Source organism: Ylistrum balloti, unplaced genomic scaffold (assembly GCF_031769215.1).
Source record: "Ylistrum balloti isolate Yb309-2 unplaced genomic scaffold, AGI_CSIRO_Ybal_v1 Utg369648, whole genome shotgun sequence".
In the NCBI taxonomy this organism is placed as follows: Eukaryota; Metazoa; Mollusca; class Bivalvia; order Pectinida; family Pectinidae; genus Ylistrum; species Ylistrum balloti.
In genome coordinates this window covers 161,268-184,985 of record NW_026781905.1, presented here as the reverse complement: position 1 = coordinate 184,985, position 23,718 = coordinate 161,268, and the positions used below count along the sequence as shown (strand labels likewise).

The following is a 23,718-nucleotide window of genomic DNA, read 5'->3' as shown; positions in this document are numbered from 1 at the left end:
ATGTATAATAACTAAATCAAGTATGGATGACATACAGGATGACTGTCGGCGCTTATACATAAATACATAGTGAAAAACCCTCCTACATTCATACTGAAGCTGTGTATATCTCAACAAAAAAAACCCCTCTTACATTCATATTGAAGCTGTGTATATCTCCAAAAAAAAACTCTCCTACATTCATATTGAAGCTGTGTATATCTCAAAAAAAAAAACCCTCCTACATTCATATTGAAGCTGTGTATATCTCAACAAAAAAAACCCTCTTACATTCATATTGAAGCTGTGTATATCTCCAAAAAAGAAACCCTCTTACATTCATATTGAAGCTGTGTATATCTCCAAAAAAAAAACCCTCCTACATTCATATTGAAGCTGTGTATATCTCCAAAAAAAACCCTCTTACATTCATATTGAAGCTGTGTATATCTCCAAAAAAAAAACCCTCTTACATTCATATTGAAGTTGTGTATATCTCAAAAAAAAAAACCCTCTCACATTCATATTGAAGCTGTGTATATCTCAAAAAAAAAACCCTCTCACATTCATATTGAAGCTGTGCAAATCAATCTGAAATCCAGACATCACCATACCATATCTACTGCAGACCATCTGATCATATATCCAGTACTTATTTGATACCTTCACCAAACAAAACATATTTTCTCATTCATTATATATTGTGCATACCATAACTTTTATAATCCAATTTTCATACAAGTTCTGTTTCAGCTAATATCTCTGTTCTTTATAAACCATGTAAAATTATTTGTGGAAATAATTATTTTTTTCTGACTTAACTACCCCAAATTTTTTCAACAAGTTACGTATAATTTTTGTCTGTCACTATCAGTAAGTGATCTATGTATATCCTGCGATAAGCCTAAGGAATCAATTCTCTACCTCCTTAAAGCACACAACTTTTAATTAACATTCTATATAAAACTGCTGTAACTGGGAGGCTTAGTTACCAGCTAGGAGTTTTAATTTGACCGTAATAGAACATATATTGTATTTCATTCTTTATAATTAATAAAATAATGATTCAAACGATTTTCAAAAGCATCAATTCATAAATATTTATAATTTGGTATAAATAATGATTAACCATTGTTACAATTCAATGATGAGTTCATTTTCAACAGATTGCACAGAGTTTTCCTAGGTTAAAGCAGAAATATTGTCGTTCAGTAAGGGAGGAAGGTGGTGGCAGTGATGGGATGTCGGATCAGGAATCATCTATCATTAGCAAATATATTATTTACCCTGTAAACCACAAAATTCAGGTAAAGGATAAAGATTTAGTGTGGTTCTTGTTAATGTTCATCTCTTCATCCTAATAAGATTGAAAATGAACACTCAATGGCACATGATCCATCATGGCTTGTATACCATATAAGTAAATGTTTAGGTTTATTTATCACTACAGTAAACAATGAGCTACACCAGATATAGTGTGTACACTATGTACCTGAATAACATCCATTATCCATTGCTTCCAGTTAAGTCAGACAAGTGACAGATTATTAACATTTACGAATGATGTCAGACACAAGATAAGACTACTTTCTCACAAAATTACATGAATCGTAAGGTCATCTGTCAGGTGATCATTACTGATACACCTCACAAAAATATCTAGGATTTTTTATTTGACATTAGCGAATGGAACAACAGTAAACCTGAGACTGATAAAAACCTATTCCCATATCACCTTCTAGTGATCACTCCTGGACTTACAGACTTTGAAACCTGACAGAAGATTGACTTCAATTCTACAATATTGAATACTCTCCTTTGATCAAGGATATTAACAAGAATTATGTTTTCCTTTTCATTTAACTGAAACTTAAAAGATTGTGCAGATATAAAAGATTTCTTTTTTAATTTGATAATCGCTAGCTTTAAATGCAACTAGTTTGTGCAAAGTTGAAGTGCAATTTGAACTTTTAGCACTTTTTTTAGTTAAGGATTAACATCAATTGATCAGAATTCACATAACAGTAGACAATCGACATCATGAAGTATCATGAAGCAAAGAGTCATCCTCTGTGATCTAACCTTTCACAACAACCAGTCTGTGTACAACAGGTATCAATCTTGCTGCAGGTTTACAATTAATAAAAAAAAGCAGTGTAATATACCATTTACCAGTAGGCTATATGAAGCAGTACCTGTTTGTCTGTGATACTTCTCATTGTATATACTTTACATGTACATTGCTCTATGAATTGTTGACTTGTAACTTTTTATTGTCTTATTAAACTTGTACATACATAGGTCAACACTCAACAGCAGGGCCATATTGTAAACTAGATTTTATCTAAATATGTCACCCTGTCTAAATAAAAGATATTATTATTATTATTATTACAATTCCTTGACTGCTGTAAGAGTGGAGCAATCTTAACTTTTAGTACAGTGTACATGTAAACCATTATACTTGACAACATATAAAAGATACCAGATACTTTTCTCATCACATTACTGTAATCACACATAAAACTTATGATGTTAAGCATTAAGAAACCTTATTCATAGTCAAGACAAGAGAAACAGACTTTTCAGCATAAGTCTTCAAAATGTTGCAAATAAGGATGATGATTTCGCATGCAATGAGCAAAACTTAAACATAAACAAGTCTACAGGATAAAGAAATTGTGGAATATAAATGTTGTAACAAAGAAACAATTTAGTGATGTTGGAATAGTTTGCCTCATTGCAATGTTCATACAAAATGTAGTTTGGTGTTTCTTATGAAAAATTCATACCAACATAATGACAAAAGCCACTTCATCATAACATTTTGATGAAGGGAATTACATGATTAAACCATGTTTGGTTTTTTCCAAATGACTGTAGAAAAAGTATCTCTCTATATGTATACATATAGATGAATTTTTATCAATAGTTGAAAACACTATTCAAATTAAAACGGTGCGCAACTTCCACATTTGTAATTGGCCACAAACAAGTAAATCATGTAAAGATGTTATCGTCCCAGATTAGTATATCAGACTAAAGAGATGTCTTACTGAAATTTATCACATACAAGTTTTATTTTCGTATCAAATCATATTTCAATATCTTGTCGTCTTATACTTACAGAAAATGTAACATGTACACCTAACCACCCATATGTTATATATGTTAGAAATATACCACGACTCCAGTCGTCAACAGTTATATTTCTATTTGGTCATCAGTAGTCATATCATCTGCTCAATTATTTAAGAGAAAATACAAAAGCTTGGTCTTTTTTTGGCATATTTGTGTAGAAAGTGTCTAACAAAAGAAATTTCCATCCTCATGGGAAGACATACCAACACAATATACATTATCATAAATGATTTGACAACCAAGTACTTTACATTCCACCTTCAGGTTCTCTGCATTGTTATGGTAACAGTTTATCATTTATTTCAATTCTTCCACTAGGATTCAAACCAATTACTTCAGCCGAGTGATATATTACAGGTAGTATTTTACTATAGTGTTTCTTTATGATCTGGTACCACTCGTCTAGTTCAGTTGATACATATGCAAGGTAAAATGTTAAGAGAAACCTGAATGCAAGTCACAAATGTTCACTGGGTAGAATTGCAGCATGAAAAAACACCCTAGGTAGAGGAATTGACATTGTAAAATTTCAAGTGTGTATCACAACAGACTGATCAGCTTGCAAATTGCAAATATGTAATCACTTGGGTGATCTGGCCATACCAGACTTCTCATCTGCCAAAATGAGCTGGTCTTACTTGCATTGCAATTATTGTCATTCAGACATAAACAAGTTAATACTCTCTTGAACAAAAGCATTGCATCAGAGAAAACATTTTCAGTACTCTTTATTCACAATCTTTCAATATCACTCGAAATATTTAACCATGTCTTTGAATCAGACAATGTACTGTATACACATTCCTCCAACAAAAGACATACTGCACATTACATGTGTAGTGCACAGTAGCAGTGATATTGTCACACCCGTCGCTACTAATTATGTAATCTCGGCTTCATATAAATAGGTTGAGCGATTAGTATATGACACAATCTTAATTGAAATACGTCAATCAAGTGAAAACTGACGTTGAACTTTTAAATATACAAATTCTGGGCCTGGTTTTGTTACTAACTAAGTTAAGCTAACCGAGAGTGCCAAAATAAGGCGTTTGGTATTTATAATTTGTGAGTGTGACTCATGTGTTTACCTTGTGAGAGTCGTATTCATCCATCGGTATGATCTCAATAACACCATTGTCTGTTCCTCCGGAGCTGTCAACAGACTCTGACTCCATGATGACAAGATGTTTGGAACAGACTAATTAAAAAAGTCCGTTTTGATGTCGATGAGAAATTATGTTTATGAGATTCGGAGACGAGATGACAAACATCACTCCTTCCCTGTATGTACTGTTCCGAAACAGCACATGTCAGCAATGCTGCATTATTAAGACGACATGTTGTTATAATACAATTTTATCGTCTGTGTTTACCAATTATGTCTTTCTTTTAAAGCAATAAAACCTTTGTCAGTCATTTTCCTGACTCGGCTGCATGTTTCTCATCTGACATATTCCGTTTAGTTGCGCATGCGTTTAGACGTGCACGATGACTTCCGTAATCAATAATCTGTCTCACACTGACGTTTTACTGACAAAATCAGCATCTAAGAAATGCTTTCTCTGGAGTTGTGATACTATTTCAAAAGTCAGTTTAAACATATTTTATTGCCGAAAGCAAATGGATTGGGCACAAGTTATCACAACTTATAAGAGCCCTCTCCACAATAATATATACAATGAATGTGATAACAGCTATGTACAGTTACAAATCATTTTTAAATGTAGAATGTAGTAGGGAAAAAGTAAGGAAAGAAAAGATAGGAGAGGAAGAGAAGAAATTGAATTAACAATCGGACGTAGTCAACGCTCATGTCTGGCGCTATAACTGCACAACACATCATTCCTTCTTACACAGTTCATTAAAACACCATTCCTATAGGCCATCTCGTTCTCTTCAAGGCTTTCAATTAAGCTTAACTAAAGTGCCAGGCAAGCATTCCTCGTAATTAATTAATAACATTCAATATTAAAAATAAATATAGTTACAAGTAGTTATTAGAGATACAGAAGGGAGAAGAGGGCAAGATCGCCAATTCACAGAGTGAAGTGAGAATCTGTTGCTGGCCCGCATGTATGTTTGTACGATGTGAAAAATGTCTTCGTTTTCAGTAACGGCGAGTTCAGATTTTCCAGACAAAAGAGTTTCGAGATTAATTGGGTAATACGGACGCAAATTTACAAACATGTTTGCTCTCAAAATAGTATAATTAGGACATTCAAAAAAGTAATGATATGCATCTTCACAAAAATGACCACAAGAACATGATGATGATTCTACTAAGTTTATACGGTACAAATCGTTATTTAACGCACAGCAGTTATATCTTAATTTAGTATGAATTATATTTAAACGACGTGGTCCGTAATTAAAAAAATAGTAGATTTGTTTTGTCTTGAACTGATAGCTTTTCTAAATTTAGACACAGTTGGTAGATTTCTTGTTTCATCGGAAAGATTATTCCAGAGTTTAATAGTGTTAGACAAGAAAGACAGTCAGGGATTGGTTAGTCTATAATTCGGTAATACATAATCATTGTTATTTCTTAATTCATACCTGTTTAAATTACTGTTAACTGTTTGTAAAAGATCGTGTAAATAAGAAGGTGTTAGATTATTATGGATCTTGTAAAACAAAATCAAATTTCTTCTATTTCGTCTGTTTTCTAATGATTCCCACCCCGTTTCGAAATATAATGCTTGCCTAGTAACGTAACTTGGTAGACCGGTCACAATTCTCGCTGCTTCTAACTGTAATTTTTCTAGTAAATCAGAATGAAATTTAGAACAACCACTCCAAACTTCACAAGAGTATTCAAGAACTGGCAGTATAAATGAGGTATAAATTTTAGATAGAGTTTTTCTATTTACTAAAAATTTTAATTGCCTTAAGGCATTGATCTTTTTTAATACTGACTGATATATAAAGTCAACATTATTCCCCCACTGCATTTGCACTCAATAAAACTCCTAAGTGCCTGTGGCTTTCTGACATATTTAATCTTGTTTCACCGAATTGTAAATGAATGGCATTGTTTCGTAACGTGTTTGAGATAAAAATGACATTAGTTTTAATAGGATTAAATGTTACCAACCGTTTTTTGGACCAATCTTTTATACGCTGCATATCAAAATTTAAAATTCGTTCTATTTCTAGTATAGAGGAAGAGCCATAAGTCAATGAAGTATCGTCGGCAAACAAACGTGATACGCTTAATAATTCATCAGTTATATCATTGATGTAAATTAGGAACAAAAGACGCCCTAAAATTGAACCTTGGGGAACTCCAGCTTTAATTGTTTGGTAATTAGAAAAATGTTCACCTACAAAGGCTTTGTTGTCTTGATTTTAAATAATGTATTAACCAGTTCAGAATGTTTCCTGATATACCATAAGATTTAAGTTTTGATACTAGACCCTTGTGCCAAACTCTGTCAAATGCTTTTGAAATATCACAAAAAACGATGCATATGTGTTTCTTTTCCTCAAGATTGAGACAAATGTTGTGGTAGATTTCAATGAGCTGGTGAACGGTAGAGTGAGTAGGCATAAAACCAGATTGCCTTGAATAAAATAACGAATTTGTTAAAAAATAATTATAAATATGCTTAAAAACCACTCTTTCAAAAACCTTACCAACCGTGGATAACAATGCTATCGGTCTATAATTAGATGGCGAATGTTTTTCTTCTTTTTTATAAAGAGGCATAACTTTTGCCTTTTTCCACAAATTAGGATAAACACACTGTGTGAGAGACATATTGTATAATAGTGTTATAGGTCTACACACAGTGTGAGCTGTATAACGTAACATATGATGACTGATCCCGTCTACATCAGATGCTTTACCTAATTTCAATATTTTGAGAACATCGATTACTTCATCTGTATCAATAATTAAGTTGCTAAAATTTGAAATTGTTTTAGGGGCTAGGTTTGGTACCTGAACTTCAGAGTCGTCTAACTGACTAATTGAAATGAAATAATTATTTAGTAGTTCCGCTTTATCTGTATCGTTATGTTTTATATTACCAGTCATGATGTGGATCTATAAGAGGAGGTATCTCATTGGTTGCATTCTTTGATTAAATTAAATTTCTGAGTAATTTCCAATATGATTTGGTGTCGGATTTAATAAAACTGTCAATGACGTCATCTAAATTTCCATAAAAGTTTTCACGGGCGTGTTTTTTCATGTTATTTACTCGATTTCTCGCTCTTTTAAAATTCAATATGTCATTCTCACGTTTGGTTAACCTAGCTTTTTTATGTAGTCTATTGCGGATTCTGATGTTTTTACGCAACTCCGAATTCATCCACGATTTGTCGTTGGGTTGTATAGTGACAAGTTTAGATGGAATACTATCTTTTGCAAAGGATATAAATTGATCAGTAAAATTTAAACAAGCTTCCTCAATATCCCTAGATTCAAGAATCATATCTTCCCAGGAAAAGTTTTCTATTAATCTATTTAGTTTAGTAAAGTCAGTATGTTTATAACACCAAACCTGACGCTTATAAGACTTTGTTTATTTGAAATTTACCTCAATAGATGCTAAACATGCTTCATGATCACTAATGTCTCTAGTAATAGGCAATACTGATGATTCTATACATTAATTGATTCAGATAGTATGATTGGATCTAGAAGAGTAGCTCGTGTGTTTCCTATTCTAGTAGGTTGGGTAATAATGTTTTTTAAATCAAAATTATTAAGAATTTCAGAGAGTCTATGATACTGTGTCATTGTAATTAAATCAACGTTAACATCTCCAACAATGATTATGTTCGATGTAATATCTATTTTTTTTCAATAGAGGCATGCATATGATCCCAAAAGGAATTTGCCGCATTAGGTGGTCTATAGATAGTACACAGGAAAATACAACTCGACGGCAATTCCAATTGAAGCCATATTAATTCACCATCCACGAATTCAATATCGCATCTTCTAGTTGCTTTAATTTGGTTAGAAACATAAACCATAACACTATTTCAGAAGTACGGGAGTAGATAATTCCTTTGGTCTTTCCTTGTAATTTCGAAAGCCTATATTGTTTAACCAGACCTATAGGTTATTTAGGATAGATGTATTTGACCTTACGAGAATTTTTATGTAGGGTTAACGAAACAGATAGAAATACTGTAAGCTAATTCAGGTTCTGATTTTTTTTATGTATTATTATATTTCAATTATTTGTATCACTCGAGCAATGGTTGTGGGAAATATTACACAAATCATTCTTAAAGAATATGTTCTAACGTGATGTCATAAAGTGTGTTACGTCATTTAATATTATGACGTCATATTCATGAGATCATATTCAGTAATAATCATTTAAGGTATGACCAAAGCCTTTCTGATAAGTATAGATATCTTGTATGTGGATTTTTAAGACACCTCTCGCGAAATCACATAAATACGGAAGCATTCGTGAGAGCAACATTTTTTCTGTTCCGCAACTTTTGTCATGATCATTCACAAAGCATGGCGGCATGTATGACGCCGTAGAATTATTACTTCACAGTCATGAATTCAAACGATAGGAACCGTTTCATCCAATCACAACACTAGCACCAATAGGAGTTATTTCAAACGTGTGGTCAGAGCAAAATTTATGTAAGGGGTGATATCTTATCGATATCACACTGACAACAGAATAACTTAAAATGTGATGTAGACAGTACACAACAAAACCTTTTACATAATTGAGAGATGATGTTTTGTTTATACATAAAATGATCGACATTTAAAAATCTGGAGTTCCGTCAATAGTATAGTATTTAGTGCAAAATGGTCATTACATCACAAATCGTGCACGAAAAGGGTACTTCGAAAGTTCGAGTTTTTATTGACCTCGAAATCTTTGTTGAAAATATATAAAGTATTTGTTTTACCTTAATTGGAATTTGCTTGTGAAGTTTGGGATGGCTGTTCTCTGGCAGATGTAAAATTTCAAACTTGAGGAAGCTCAGCTGGAAGCAATTAGAATCATAACTGGTCTGCCATCATTTTCTAGTAAACAATCGCTATATCTACAATCCCAACTTGAGCCTCTATCTGACAGAATAAAACTTAAGAAACTTTCTCTCATGTATTAAATCCACAATAAGCTAACACCTTATCTAGCTAACATGCTTCCTCCTACAGTACACGAACGAAATATATTTCAAGTAAGAAATACTGAAAATTACACCATTCCCAACTTCCGACTGTCTAGTTCATTTCAATCTTTTTCCTCTCTTATATAAGCCTTTGGAATGATTTACCAAACAGTGTCAGAGAACCGCCATTCGTAAACAGTTGTAAGTTTCTTATTCATCGCAGCCAAAATGACATGTTAAAAAGTTTTTTTTTCATGTTTGAAATCGTTCTCTAAGTATTTTACACACGCGATGGCGTCATTCATGTTGTAGTTTAAAGTATGATTTGTATAGAGTAAATGGTGTGAGCGATCCAACATGTGTCAATGGGTGTGTAAAAGTAATGCATTACTTGTGTGATTGTATACTGTATACACAACAAAGACAAGTTATGATAGATGGTATCTCACCTTACTGCAATGTTTCTACTGTTGTTATTCTTTCTGGTTCCTCAAACCTGTCTGAAAAGGCAATGAAAATATTTTTCTTTTAGTTCAAACAGAGGCGTATGTTATATATGTCTCTGGTTCAAACATACATTAAAAATAGTAAAAGATGTTAAGATTGAGATTAGTAGCATGTTTATTTTATATTTCCTACTCCATTCTCCCCCCCCCCCAGCCCCCCCCCCAACCCACCCCAAACCCCCACCCCCACCCCATCTTTCTTTATTCGGTTATCTATATATATATGTTTAAAAATTGTTATTGTTGTCATGAAACTTGTATATTGAAATCTTTCGGAGAAGGCGTTTTTAATTTGTTGTGATAACTTGTGCCAAATCCTTTTTGTTATACAACAAATAAACTATGTTTAAATCAAAATAAAAAAACACCATGACAATTCATAATAATAACTGACCGTCTCTGTATTCAGAGTTAGTGTTATCTTGAATCAAGTGACGTCACTTGACTGTGTATAGATCTACGATCACAAGGATTATAGGTGGCTCAAAATATAGAGATATAGGATCTACCAGGAAACATACAGATATGGTGAGTGTGTAAATCAAAACACGCGCAGGCCGACACACGTGCAATATACGTAGTAAACTATCTTTGTCTATTTAGAGTTTTTAGATTTATAAAAGTGGTGTTAGACACTCTTTAGATTTGAAGGTGTCACCTTTGGAAAACCCGTAGACAGTTCGGAATAACGGAAGCATGCATTCCCATTTGTTTCCTTAAAGCATCAATTTCATGTTGGAAGAACCGTCCATCGGATTTGTCTGTCGATAAACCTTAGCATGTAAATATGTTATCGTCACTATTCATTACGTTGGAAAATTAACTTTTGTTTTCGATTTTGAGAACCAATGACTCGACAGTTACGCCCCTTTATTTGTTGACATATCGAGAGTTCTCTTGATAAAAAAACACCACGCGTATCATTTCTTTATCTATTGAAAACCTAAGTTGAAGGACTGTGTTGATAAGCCGTCCAGAATATATATTTTTGACAATTTGCATTTAAAGGCCAGCACGACTAAGGCCTCTCCGTCAAGTCCATAATACAAAGGCTTGGTGGCCATATGATGCATTCTATAACATGTAATATATTTTTAGTTTACGGATTTTCAAACAGATTATTAGTAGGCATGCTGTGTACAGTTCCTTAACTTTTTCAACATATGATACAATAAGCGGGGATTAATTATGATGACTAAATTTTTCACAAGCTATTTGCAGTTTGTATTTGTCATAGCTCGCTTACAGAACGTTCGCTTTACTGATAGAATAACAACTTATTTTTAGTGAGTACCCTTCTGGATCTGGGTGTAAACCATCACTGAATCTGAATAAACTGCAACATTTGTCAACAAAGTGGCTACTTAAGTACCATTCATTGTTTTGTCAACCAATCTATTCAAAGTTTACAGCAGTGACTCGAACTATCAGTATCCTTATCTATCAAATCGTGAATAAGGCACACAGCATCACATGATTGATACGTGTATAAGGCACACGGCATCACATGATTGATACGTGTATAAGGCACACGGCATCACATGACTGATACGTGTATAAGGCACACGGCATCACATGACTGATACGTGTATAAGGCACACGGCATCACATGACTGATACGTGTATAAGGCATACGGCATCACATGACTGATACGTGTATAAGGCACACGGCATCACATGACTGATACGTGTATAAGGCACACGGCATCACATGATTGATACGTGTATAAGGCACACGGCATCACATGACTGATACGTGTATAAGGCACACGGCATCACATGATACTTGTATAAGGCACACGTCATCACATGATTGATACGTGTATAAGGCACACGTCATCACATGATTGATACGTGTATAAGGGACACGGCATCACATGATTGATACGTGTATAAGGCACACGGCATCACATGATTGATACGTGTATAAGGCACACGGCATCACATGATTGATACGTGTATAAGGCACACGGCATCACATGACTGATACGTGTAACTTTTGTTTATCCTGATGAGTTGATGTTCCAGCTTCATATATTTAATCGGCGTTAATCATGCTTGAAATACGCGTGTGGAATCAAACAAAGACCAAAGAGATAAACATTATTGAGAATGTACAAAGAGGGGCACAAAATTCTTACTTGGGTTGCATAGCCTACATACCAGCAGCGTCTTTACAGAAATTCAGCTTTACCATGAAGATCTTTTAAAGTCGTGAAAAATATATACATCAAAACATTTTCGATTTCGAAGGGTAGGACAAGAGGACCATAAGGTGGATGAAAACTCTTTGTTATTAATTGATAAGTTGACGAGTTACCCCAGTACGTGACTACGTGGCAACGTTTCTACTGTAAATGCACTAATGAACTATTGATTACTATTTTTCATATTTTAATTCTGATTTCAATTTTATCTTATATGGACATTGAGGCTGTAAGTATATACATTGTCAATCATAATAAATACCAAAAAATCCATAGTTGAATAGAAAAAGGGAAGTAACTCTGGGAGATCTAGATGAACAATATTATTTCCAAAAAGTAATTAATTTACAAAGTCACTAATTGACTAATCGTAGATAATTACAATAACCACGAATTTTCGGGCGGATGTGAAATTGCGCTGATTTCCGTAATATTCTTTCTATTTTCAGTGGATGATAAGGAAGTTATTTCGTATGAATGAGGGATCCCAAGACCAGGATTGTACTTCACAAGGCGCAAGTTTCAGGGAAAAGAGTTTGTTGAAGCAGAAAGATATTATTTTGAGAATCATTCAGATCTGACAAATAATTATAACATTTATGTGATACATTATTATATTACATATAAGAAAGCTTTCCCTTCCATTTCGAGATTTTACATATAGAGTATTCATTTTAATTCTATATCTCATATCTCATCATCAAGATTTATATTTTTTTGTCTTTCTTCTGATAATTGTCTCCCTTGAATGTGAAAACGCTAGCCATGAGTGTTCTTTTGAATTGATTATTACATTCCAGATGACATCATATTTACATATCGAAGAGTTTCAAGTAGATCCAGTGCTACAGTAATGTTAGAGGTAGGTACACTACAATCTTAATCTATTTTTAGATGAAATGATGTTTAATATTTCTATTACTTATTGTAACGCGGTAAATATTGAATGGAAGTGGGCGTGTCAGCGTTGTGATAGATTAGTCTGGTTCAGTCTGATATCCTAACGTATACTGTTCACATGGATAATTCAGCTATTACGTCACTCGACTTGTGATTAAACAGAGTTTGGTCCATCGTTCATTAAAAAAATGTTTCAAACTTGGACAATATCCTTGAACGGAAGGATTTTTAAGAACTCACATTTTGCCTTTTGGCATTACACATCTGATGTCAGACTTCTGGTTGATACAAAATTGGGTTCCTTTCAACCAGATATGCTTCAGACAAAATCGGGACAGATTGAAGGCTAAGATGGAGGATTGGTAAAGATGTTTTTTATCTATTTCCCCTATTGGGTCCCGCCCCAGGGAGCCTGGCATGTTTACAGAAGCAAAAGGATTTCAAAGACTTTCGTCCATTTCTCCCTCTTAGATCTCGCCCCTCCCGCTCCAGAGGGACGAGATCCATCGTTTGTTTATTCTCCATCATCCATGGATGCTTCACAGGAAATCGGGAAAGAATCCTTGAATTCCCAAAAATAATGATAAACTTTATTCGTTTTACAACTATTCCGAAGCAAGTTTTTTAATCGCTCTTGTTAACCCGAATGGACGCGCGAGAGGGGTCTTACTGGGTGGAAACCGGAGTACACGGTTTTTCACATCCATTCCGGGAATCGAACCCTGGACGGCTTGGCGAAAGCATTACCACTGCGCCACCCGGCCACACATAAAATTGAATTCCTAAAGAAGGAAAAGGATGTTAAAGAATTTGCTCAAAATCGCAATTGATCTAGGTGAGCTATCCCAAGTCGACAGAACGTCTGAACGCTGATAACTGAAGAGGGTTGGACGACAATGCCTGGGACAATTTTTCTCTACATCTATTAAAAACACACAAAAGAATACTTATCTTAAATAGTAAAATATATGCCCTCTAATCACAGACATAACCTAAACAAAAAATACATGCCATTCCCACAGGCGGCAGCTTTAAATGTCTTATGGCCTCCATTTTGTTTATTCTATACACGGTCTGAAAAGTTTTCAGAGATATGACTAAATCAAAAACTACGTTTTCGTGTCACAGGAACGACCAAACACAGTTCACGAGGTTAAGATGGCTGTCGCCAAATCCCTTGGGGAATGCACCGACAACATAGACGTCATCGACAAAGCAACGATATTGGAAACCGAACTCTCTGATTCAGTAACCGATGATATCGTGGAAGTAATGATCCACAGGGAGTCCCGACGTGTTCCGAAGGAGAAGAGAACGCGCAAGGAAGATATGTTCGAAGGTGACATGGCGGACGGGGACCGTATCGAAATGTCTTGTGGCCATGCAGCAAGTATGTTAACAAAAAACTCGCCATGGATCGGATTGTTGTACAAGTACACTCTTCCACGTACACAATGAACTACTTTATTTTTAAAAAATAGCAGCGAAAAAAATATTGATAAAAAGTGGAATATGCATTTATCTGAACGCACTGCGACAGAATTAAATATCAAAATGTCTCTGGTTGTTATCAACTATTGTTATCGTATAACATGTACCACAAGATCTGATCATACCAAAGGAATTTTCTCAAATATTACGGGTTGCTGAAAGTTTCAACACGGACTTAGATAAATAAACATCCAATCTCCAGAGTATAGGAAGGTAAAATTGAGCGAGCACTTGGCCATTGGTAAATAAAACATAGATATTCAGAAAATCTCATTTAAAGAAAAAGAAATTCTATTTATCCAAATTTTCAGTCCAAAACTAAACAGAATTGTTTAATAGAATAATCATCTTCCATTAAATTATGACGTCACATATTCGTCTTTGATATGACGTCATACAATAATGCCTATGCAAATTATGCAGTTAAGCCGTGATTAAAAATTGAAAGTGCCAAGTCTTAAATCTACTTGTTCTTCAAGTTCATTCTAATCTCCCTCCACACACGTATTTTAACAGCAATGTATTGGAATGATCTTGAGATGGTCCTGACCAAGTGTTGTTATTTTTCGGGTATAATTGAAATCAAAGATGGTCGCCATTGCCGCCATCTTGAAAAAAAAAACTTCTTCTCCACTTCCACTGGTGCCATTGAGCTAAAAATCTGTGTGATTAATAAGGAAAGGTAGCCTTCCAAGTGTTGTTATTTTTCGATCTTGTCAAAACTTCGATACGGAAGCCAGGGAGGCCTTTCTGTAACATGACTGCGCAATCATGATTTACTGTGCAACACTTACTTCAAACTTCTTCTCAAGTTTCACTCGTCAAAAATAGGTAGCACTTGTTACAGTTAACTATTCCTCACCAAACTACCATTAGTATCATTGAAAACAGCTTCTTAATAAAATTTCATTCAAAGTTGAAAAGAAATTAGCTTTTCTACCTGTTGAAACTTTTTTTGTTTTTGCTTTTTTTTTGGTTTTTTGTTTTGTTTTGTTGTGTTTTGTTTTGTTTTTTAGTCAGATGACCGTTAAGGCCCATGGACCTCTTGTTACGAACAGAAACATGTTATTTTCTAATCACTGTACTCTCTAAATTCGATTTCAGCCCCGGAGAACATCTACAGATACTGCTTGACCAAACTCAACAGTAACGATCTTGGGTTTAAATGTATGGAATGCAGTACCATATGGGACTTTGCAGAAATCGCTTGTAAAGCTGATATGTCCGAAGATGAATCTGTGTTTTTCACCAGGAAAATGTCCGACGTCTTCATCGCCGAATCTAATGATATTCGTGAATGTCCACAGTGTAGAAGCTTTTGTACGAGAATCGATACCAATAACAAGTATGTGGCGTGTCAGGTATGTAAGGAAAATGGCAGGACATCGTACAGCTTTTGTTGGGAGTGTTATAGACCTGGGGTGCATCCTCATAATTGTCAACACAAGCATACCCAGGACGTGTTAGATAACTGTCAACGGGTAACAATGCAATATAGCGATATACGGGGTGTACCCCAAGTTCGAGCCTGTCCGAAATGTGAACTATTTATAGAACACGAGAGTGGATGTAAGACCATGACGTGTACAAAATGTCATCATGTTTTCTGCTTCAGCTGTCTGAAGTCTGCAGTTAACGGACACCTTATTTGTGGACAGTATGATTCCATCTGCACAGTAGCACCTGTTCAGAAAATTGGCGCAAAAAGAAACAAATAAGAATGACTATGGTGTGGTGAACATGACAGTATCCACAAAGGTTAGATGTATATTTCAAGATTCGTGAAATTTACATTTTTCATGAAGGCCTCCTATTAACTCGCTGCTAATCTGGATTTTATCTCAGGAGTATAGATGCGGTCTGGACAACAGAGGATAATAAGCTAACGTCATTTTGGCGCCATGCTGATCAACGTCACATCAACGCTTCGCACGTCGCCTCAGATAACGCGCGTTATAACTGAAAAGAATAGTAAAGAACCAGAAATAAATTTGACTGAGATAAGTCTAGCTAATCTACAGTCAGAAAATCTTAAACGAAAATTGCAGTTCTGCAGAATTCCATATTTAAACATTTGGAATAAACCATGTAAAATTATATATTATGTACATGTAGTAGTAAAATAGTGCAAAGAGCACATTACAACGTTCAGCCAAGATCAAGATAAACACAAAAACAACACAAAAATAAAACAAAAACAACACAAAAACAACACAAAAATAAAACAAAAACAACACAAAAATAACACAAAAATAACACAAAATCAACACAAAAATAAAACAAAAACAACACAAAAACAACACAAAAATAAAACAAAAACAACACAAAATCAACACAAAATCAACACAAAAATAACACAAAAATAACACAAAAACAACACAAAAATAAAACAAAAACAACACAAAAACAACACAAAAACAAAACAAAAATAACACAAAAACAACACAAAAATAAAACAAAAATAACACAAAAACAACACAAAAATAAAACAAAAACAACACAAAAACAACACAAAAATAAAACAAAAACAACACAAAAATAACAAAAAAATAACACAAAATCAACACAAAAATAAAACAAAAACAACACAAAAACAACACAAAAATAAAACAAAAACAACACAAAATCACCACAAAATCAACACAAAAATAACACAAAAATAACACAAAAACAACACAAAAATAAAACAAAAACAACACAAAAACAACACAAAAATAAAACAAAAAAAAACAAAAAAACAACAAAAAAATAAAAAAAAAATAACACAAAAAAAAAAAAAAAATAAAACAAAAACAACACAAAAATAAACAAAAACAAAAATAAAACAAAAACAACACAAAAACAACACAAAAATAAAACAAAAATAACACAAAAACAACACAAAAATAACACAAAAATAACACAAAATCAACACAAAAATAAAACAAAAACAACACAAAAACAACACAAAAATAAAACAAAAACAACACAAAATCAACACAAAAATAACACAAAAATAACACAAAAACAACACAAAAATAAAACAAAAACAACACAAAAACAACACAAAAATAAAACAAAAATAACACAAAAACAACACAAAAATAAAACAAAAACAACACAAAAACAACACAACAAAAACAACAAAAAACAACACAAAAATAAAACAAAAATAAAACAAAAACAACAAAAAAATAAAAAAAAAACAACAAAAAAACAACACAAAAATAAAAAAAAAACAACACAAAATCAACACAAAAACAACACAAAAATAAAACAAAAATAACACAAAAACAACACAAAAATAAAACAAAAACAACACAAAAACAACACAAAAACAACACAAAAACAACACAAAAACAGCACAAAAACAACACAAAAATAAAACAAAAACAGCACAAAAACAACACAAAAATAAAACAAAAACAACACAAAATCAACACAAAAATAACACAAAAATAACACAAAAACAACACAAAAATAAAACAAAAACAACACAAAAACAACACAAAAATAAAACAAAAATAACACAAAAACAACACAAAAATAAAACAAAAACAAACAAAAACAACACAAAAATAACACAAAAACAACACAAAAACAACACAAAAATAAAACAAAAATAACATAAAAAACAACACAAAAATAAAACAAAAACAACACAAAAACAACACAAAAATAACACAAAAACAACACAAAATCAACACAAAAATAACACAAAAACAACACAAAAATAAAACAAAAACAACACAAAAACAACACAAAAATAAAACAAAAATAACACAAAAACAACACAAAAATAAAACAAAAACAACACAAAAACAACACAAAAATAAAACAAAAACAACACAAAAACAACACAAAAATAACACAAAAATAACACAAAATCAACACAAAAATAAAACAAAAACAACACAAAAACAACACAAAAATAAAACAAAAATAACACAAAAACAACACAAAAATAAAACAAAAACAACACAAAAACAACACAAAAATAAAACAAAAACAACACAAAATCAACACAAAAACAACACAAAAATAAAACAAAAATAACACAAAAACAACACAAAAATAAAACAAAAACAACACAAAAACAACACAAAAATAACACAAAAATAACACAAAAACAACACAAAAATAACACAAAAATAACACAAAATCAACACAAAAATAACACAAAAATAACACAAAATCAACACAAAAATAAAACAAAAACAACACAAAAACAACACAAAAATAAAACAAAAACAACACAAAATCAACACAAAATCAACACAAAAATAACACAAAAATAACACAAAAACAACACAAAAACAACACAAAAATAACACAAAAACAACACAAAAATAAAACAAAAACAACACAAAAACAACACAAAAATAAAACAAAAACAACACAAAAATAACACAAAAACAACACAAAATAAAACAAAAACAACACAAAAATAAAACAAAAACAACACAAAATCAACACAAAAACTACATAAAAAAACACAAAAATAAAACAAAAACAACACAAAAACAACACAAAAACAACACAAAAATAACACAAAAACAACACAAAAACAACACAAAAACAAAACAAAAATAACACAAAAACAACACAAAAACAACACAAAAATAAAACAAAAATAACACAAAAACAACACAAAAACAACACAAAAATAACACAAAAACAACACAAAATAAAACAAAAACAACACAAAAATAAAACAAAAACAACACAAAATCAACACAAAAACTACATAAAAAAAACACAAAAATAAAACAAAAACAACACAAAAACAACACAAAAATAACACAAAAACAACACAAAAATAACACAAAAACAACACAAAATAAAACAAAAACAACACAAAAATAAAACAAAAACAACACAAAAACACAAAAACACACAAAAAAACACAAAAAAAACACAAAAAACAACAAAAAAACAACACAAAAACAACACAAAAATAACACAAAAACAACAACACAAAAACAACACAAAAACAACACAAAAACAACACAAAAACAACACAAAAATAACACAAAAACAACACAAAAACAACACAAAAATAACACAAAAACAACACAAAAACAACACAAAAATAACACAAAAACAACACAAAACAACACAAAAATAACACAAAAACAACACAAAAACAACACAAAAACAACACAAAAATAAAACAAAAATAACACAAAAACAACACAAAAATAAAACAAAACAACACAAAAACAACACAAAAATAAAACAAAAATAACAAAAAACAACACAAAAATAAAAAAAAAATAACAAAAAAACAAAAACAACACAAAAACAACACAAAAATAACACAAAAACAACACAAAAACACAAAAACAACACAAAACAACACAAAAATAAAACAAAAACAACACAAAATCAACACAAAAACTACATAAAAATAACACAAAAATAAAACAAAAATAACACAAAAATAAAACAAAAATAACACAAAAACAACACAAAAACTACATAAAAAACACAAAAATAAAACAAAAATAACACAAAAACAACACAAAAACTACATAAAAAACACAAAAATAAAACAAAAATAACACAAAAACAACACAAAAACAACACAAAAACAACACAAAAATAAAACAAAAATAACACAAAAACAACACAAAAATAACACAAAAATAAAACAAAAATAACACAAAAATAACACAAAAACAACACAAAAACAACACAAAAATAACACAAAAATAACACAAAAACAACACAAAAATAAAACAAAAACAACACAAAAACAACACAAAAATAAAACAAAAATAACACAAAAACAACAAAAATAACACAAAAACAACACAAAAATAAAACAAAAACATTTATAAACTTTCAAGGTGTTATTTGATTTCACAGGTCATATATTCATATTTTTCATCGCTCTAGTAGGATTCACAGATGAAACTTTTATCATAATTTTTTCAATATATTTTTTAGAATTTCCAATCGAAAATAGTTGAGGTTCTTTTTTCAAATTAATTAAAAGTCTCTAAGATAAATCCTAAAGCTGTGATGATTATAAGTGAACCGTCAATAAGTATTACACAACTAACTAAATTAGATATTTCACAACTTCTGTGTGAACAGAAACGATATGATGGCGGAATGGCGATGAAGGGCAGCACATTCTATGTCCTGACCGTGAACAGCTAGGACTCTCTTTTTAGCATTCCGATCTCCCAGAGATACTTCCATTCTTTTTTGGTGGTTATTTCACTCTAGATAACATACAGAAAGTCTGTCTCGTGCTATTTTGTTTATTTATTTATTTTAACGGGTTTTACGTCCACTATTACGACCTTTCGGTCTTTCAGCGGACGAAAACAGGGGAAAGAGTAGGAGGGAAAAAGTAGAATTGATGGGAAAGAGTGTGATATGGAGATGAGGTAGAGAGGGGCCGTCTATGCTACTTGTCCTAATTTAAAAACTATAATTTAGAAGGCGACCCCCGTTCCTAATGGTATACCTAGCTTACCATTTAGCACGACGTAGCAAGAAGACCGTTGTCAGGATTGAGAGGGAGATGAAGGGGTTTCTATACTATGTAAAGTCCGATATGTTTATTGAATTTTGAGGTCCAGTCGAAATTACTTAATAAATATTCCCAATGTTAATTTAACTCTAAGCCAAAGAGGGGTCTTTATCGTGCAAGTTGGACACTCTCACATGGGCCACCACTTTAAGTCCCATCCGACGGACTGTGGGCTAATTGTTAGTTGTTAGTATGGTGTTGGTGGTGATTTTCGTTTTAGCCCATGTGAGTGTAATTATTCTTTTCCTTCCTATCATTCCTTTCACGCTCTAACCGCTTTTCCAATGTCTATACTTTCTGTAACCCATGCTGTTCCTTTCGTCTTGTAACTTTCCGATGTTTGTATGGCTATATTTTGTGACTGTGCGGTTAGTATCGGGAGAGATGGGGTGTTAGCAGGAGTAGTCTAAGTGGTTAATGAAGTAGGTTTGTTACGATATAGTTTTGTTGGCCGATCAAGTGGGGGGCGGGGGGGGGTCCGTCTCGTGCCATTGTCAAGGATATATATAGCCATGAAGTACAGCACAGACCACGTGACTATCTTCGTAACTATCGCGGTCCTTATAACGCTTAATGGTATTCATTTGTCAATGTTTCACAAATAATCTACATCAGTCCTAGAATGTGGATTTCGTTAGATACACGTGTATGTCTACCAGAACTTTAGAAACAGTGTCAAAGTTAAAAAAAAGTATTTCAAGATAAAACAAACCTGTGACTAAACTATCTGTAGGTAACAGAAAATTTGTTGTGATCTTCACAAGAAAAACCTATAACAACCGTCTCAATAGTGCAAAGATACAGATAAAAACCAAGGATTACCTTTAAATCAAAACTAGGAAAGAACTATTGAAACAACCTCATCTCATTCCTACAAAGGATCACATTTTATCCATTTTAGTTCTGATAAATCTCAAAACTGAAAAGACATCATCAAGCACCAAGAAGCCATGGGTATGAAATGCGAGAAATTGGAACGGAAAGAATTTTTAAAGAACGGGCGGACGGACGGACAGAAATTACTGTCAATGTTTGCATTAATCACATGCAAATAGATTTGTAATTTGCAAGTTTTTGTCGATTTTATTTCCTAGACAAGGAACGAAGGACAAGGGGAACTCTCTCATGTGGATGTTTTAAAACCTACAATTAAATCCACATTATGTACTTCAGAAAGACGTCTGTATATAATTCTTCAACAAGAAGTGAATAACGCCACATACTTAGTAGTCAGTCAATAAACAGAAAGAAAATAAAACTTGCGAAAAGTAAGTTAATTTTTTAATTTGCTGGGTTCAAAAATCCGTAAAAAGAAGTTGATAAATATGACCATAGGGCTTTACTTGGCATGTGTTTTGTGGTTCTTTTTTTGCTAAAAGATAAAGTCATGAATTATGTGTCATTTATTTAGAGAAAGCATGACATCAGACTCCTACACAAGGCGTCAGACATTCTGACATACCTAGGGTCATCAAAATGTCTAACATCTGGTTAAGGGCTAGATGAAACTCGGACCAAGTAGAACAAATAACCTTGTATACGGCGTTAAAATTGGAATGAACTGAACGAAGAACGATAACTCGGAGAACGCAACACATCTCTATCTGGCCTCAGGTCAAATACCACAGACATAACAGTTATAGATATGGATAAACACCCTTTCTATCGGGTTTTTGAATATTTAATACGATTAGTTTGGACCTTCCTCAGTCGCCTTCTAGTTTAGGCACTTAGCATCATGGACGTAACAACTGTATTATAGTTTAATTCATTTCTACTGTGCCTCATTCTAAACATGAATTGAAATGAGCTATTCATTTGTGTGTTTTAAAATCTTCGCCTCAAGCAACTTATGTCATTTGGTGTCAAAAACTGAAATCATCAATAAGAGATTCTAAAATTAAAATTAAAAAGTGTGAAATAAGCACCAGATACAGGATTTTACCAAGATGTATTACATCTTTCCCTTGTTGGACAGCGACTTCCCTACATGTCGTCGATGTAGCAGTAGGCGCTTTTTTTTCTGGAACATCTGGTCTTATTCTTCTAGTACTTTTTTCAAGAATCTCAGTGAAAATCTTTCTTTTGTTCATATACCTTCGAATACTTCAGCTTTGCTTCGGTTTACGCCCAATAGGCATACAAAAACCAAGTGTACGACCATAATTGGTATGTCTTGTGTGATGGATCTGTTAGTGTTAACACGGAAAATATCGGTAGTATATTAAAGGGAAAATTATACAGAAGTGTCTTAGATGTTTGTTTTACTTTCCTTTTGTATGTGGCGTTTGTTGTGATTACATACTGATCAATTTATATCAAACAAAATTTAAACTGAAGTACTCATTTACAAAAAGGAAGAACAAATTATGTGAAGATAAATAACACACCATTTTCATTCCTGATAAGAGATACGAATTCCAACGATAACACCATATTTCTGTGTGGCCAGTGATCGCCGTCAGACAAGAGAAGACAAATAAACAATATGAAGCTTCCGGCCACAATTGTACACCTGTAAAGGAATGTTTGATAACTAGTTGGACTCATATATCTTATTTTCACACATAGGTGAGATGTGCAACCAGTTATAGTGTCTGTGTTGCTACTGATCGATACAAATATCTTATCCGAAATTAAACGAAGCACATCTATGTTCATAAAAGTCACTTTTCTTCTTGACTTAATTAATACAACGATAGAGTCCCTAGCACGGGACATATTATACACACTTTGTGTATATAAACGTCTGCTACACCACCAAGAACGATCCACCCATGACCCACCCACTTGTACATTACTATCTCTCGGCCTTCCAGAGCTATGATCAAGAAAATAACAACAAGCATTTGCTCTAAAT

General features: G+C 32.7%; 2 protein-coding genes across 2 annotated transcripts in view; one reads left to right on the top strand and one right to left on the bottom strand.

Annotated features, from left to right (window-relative positions):
* The window catches only part of LOC132556058 (calmodulin-regulated spectrin-associated protein 1-like), a 54,816-nt gene extending 50,518 nt beyond the window's left edge, over positions 1–4,298 (bottom strand). The window contains exon 1 of the mRNA XM_060220453.1: positions 4,212–4,298. Within this exon, the coding sequence (XP_060076436.1) occupies positions 4,212–4,298 (87 nt within the window). The remainder of the gene's footprint in view (positions 1–4,211) is intronic.
* A 7,857-nt stretch (positions 4,299–12,155) lies between these two features.
* Positions 12,156–16,050, top strand: LOC132556048 (uncharacterized). Its single transcript, XM_060220444.1, has 5 exons — positions 12,156–12,170; positions 12,391–12,475; positions 12,742–12,803; positions 13,970–14,231; positions 15,437–16,050. Exons 1-5 carry the CDS (start codon positions 12,156–12,158, stop codon positions 16,048–16,050), a joined length of 1,038 nt encoding a protein of 345 aa, XP_060076427.1.
* Positions 16,051–23,718: the final 7,668 nt, after the last annotated feature.

Excerpts from the sequence above, each read along its gene's own strand:
- LOC132556048 (XM_060220444.1), top strand. Across the intron at positions 12,476-12,741 it reads CGCAAGTTTCAGGGAAAAGA|ATGACATCATATTTACATAT; the intron begins GTTTGTTGAAGC and ends ATTACATTCCAG. Across the intron at positions 12,804-13,969 it reads GTGCTACAGTAATGTTAGAG|GAACGACCAAACACAGTTCA; the intron begins GTAGGTACACTA and ends TTCGTGTCACAG.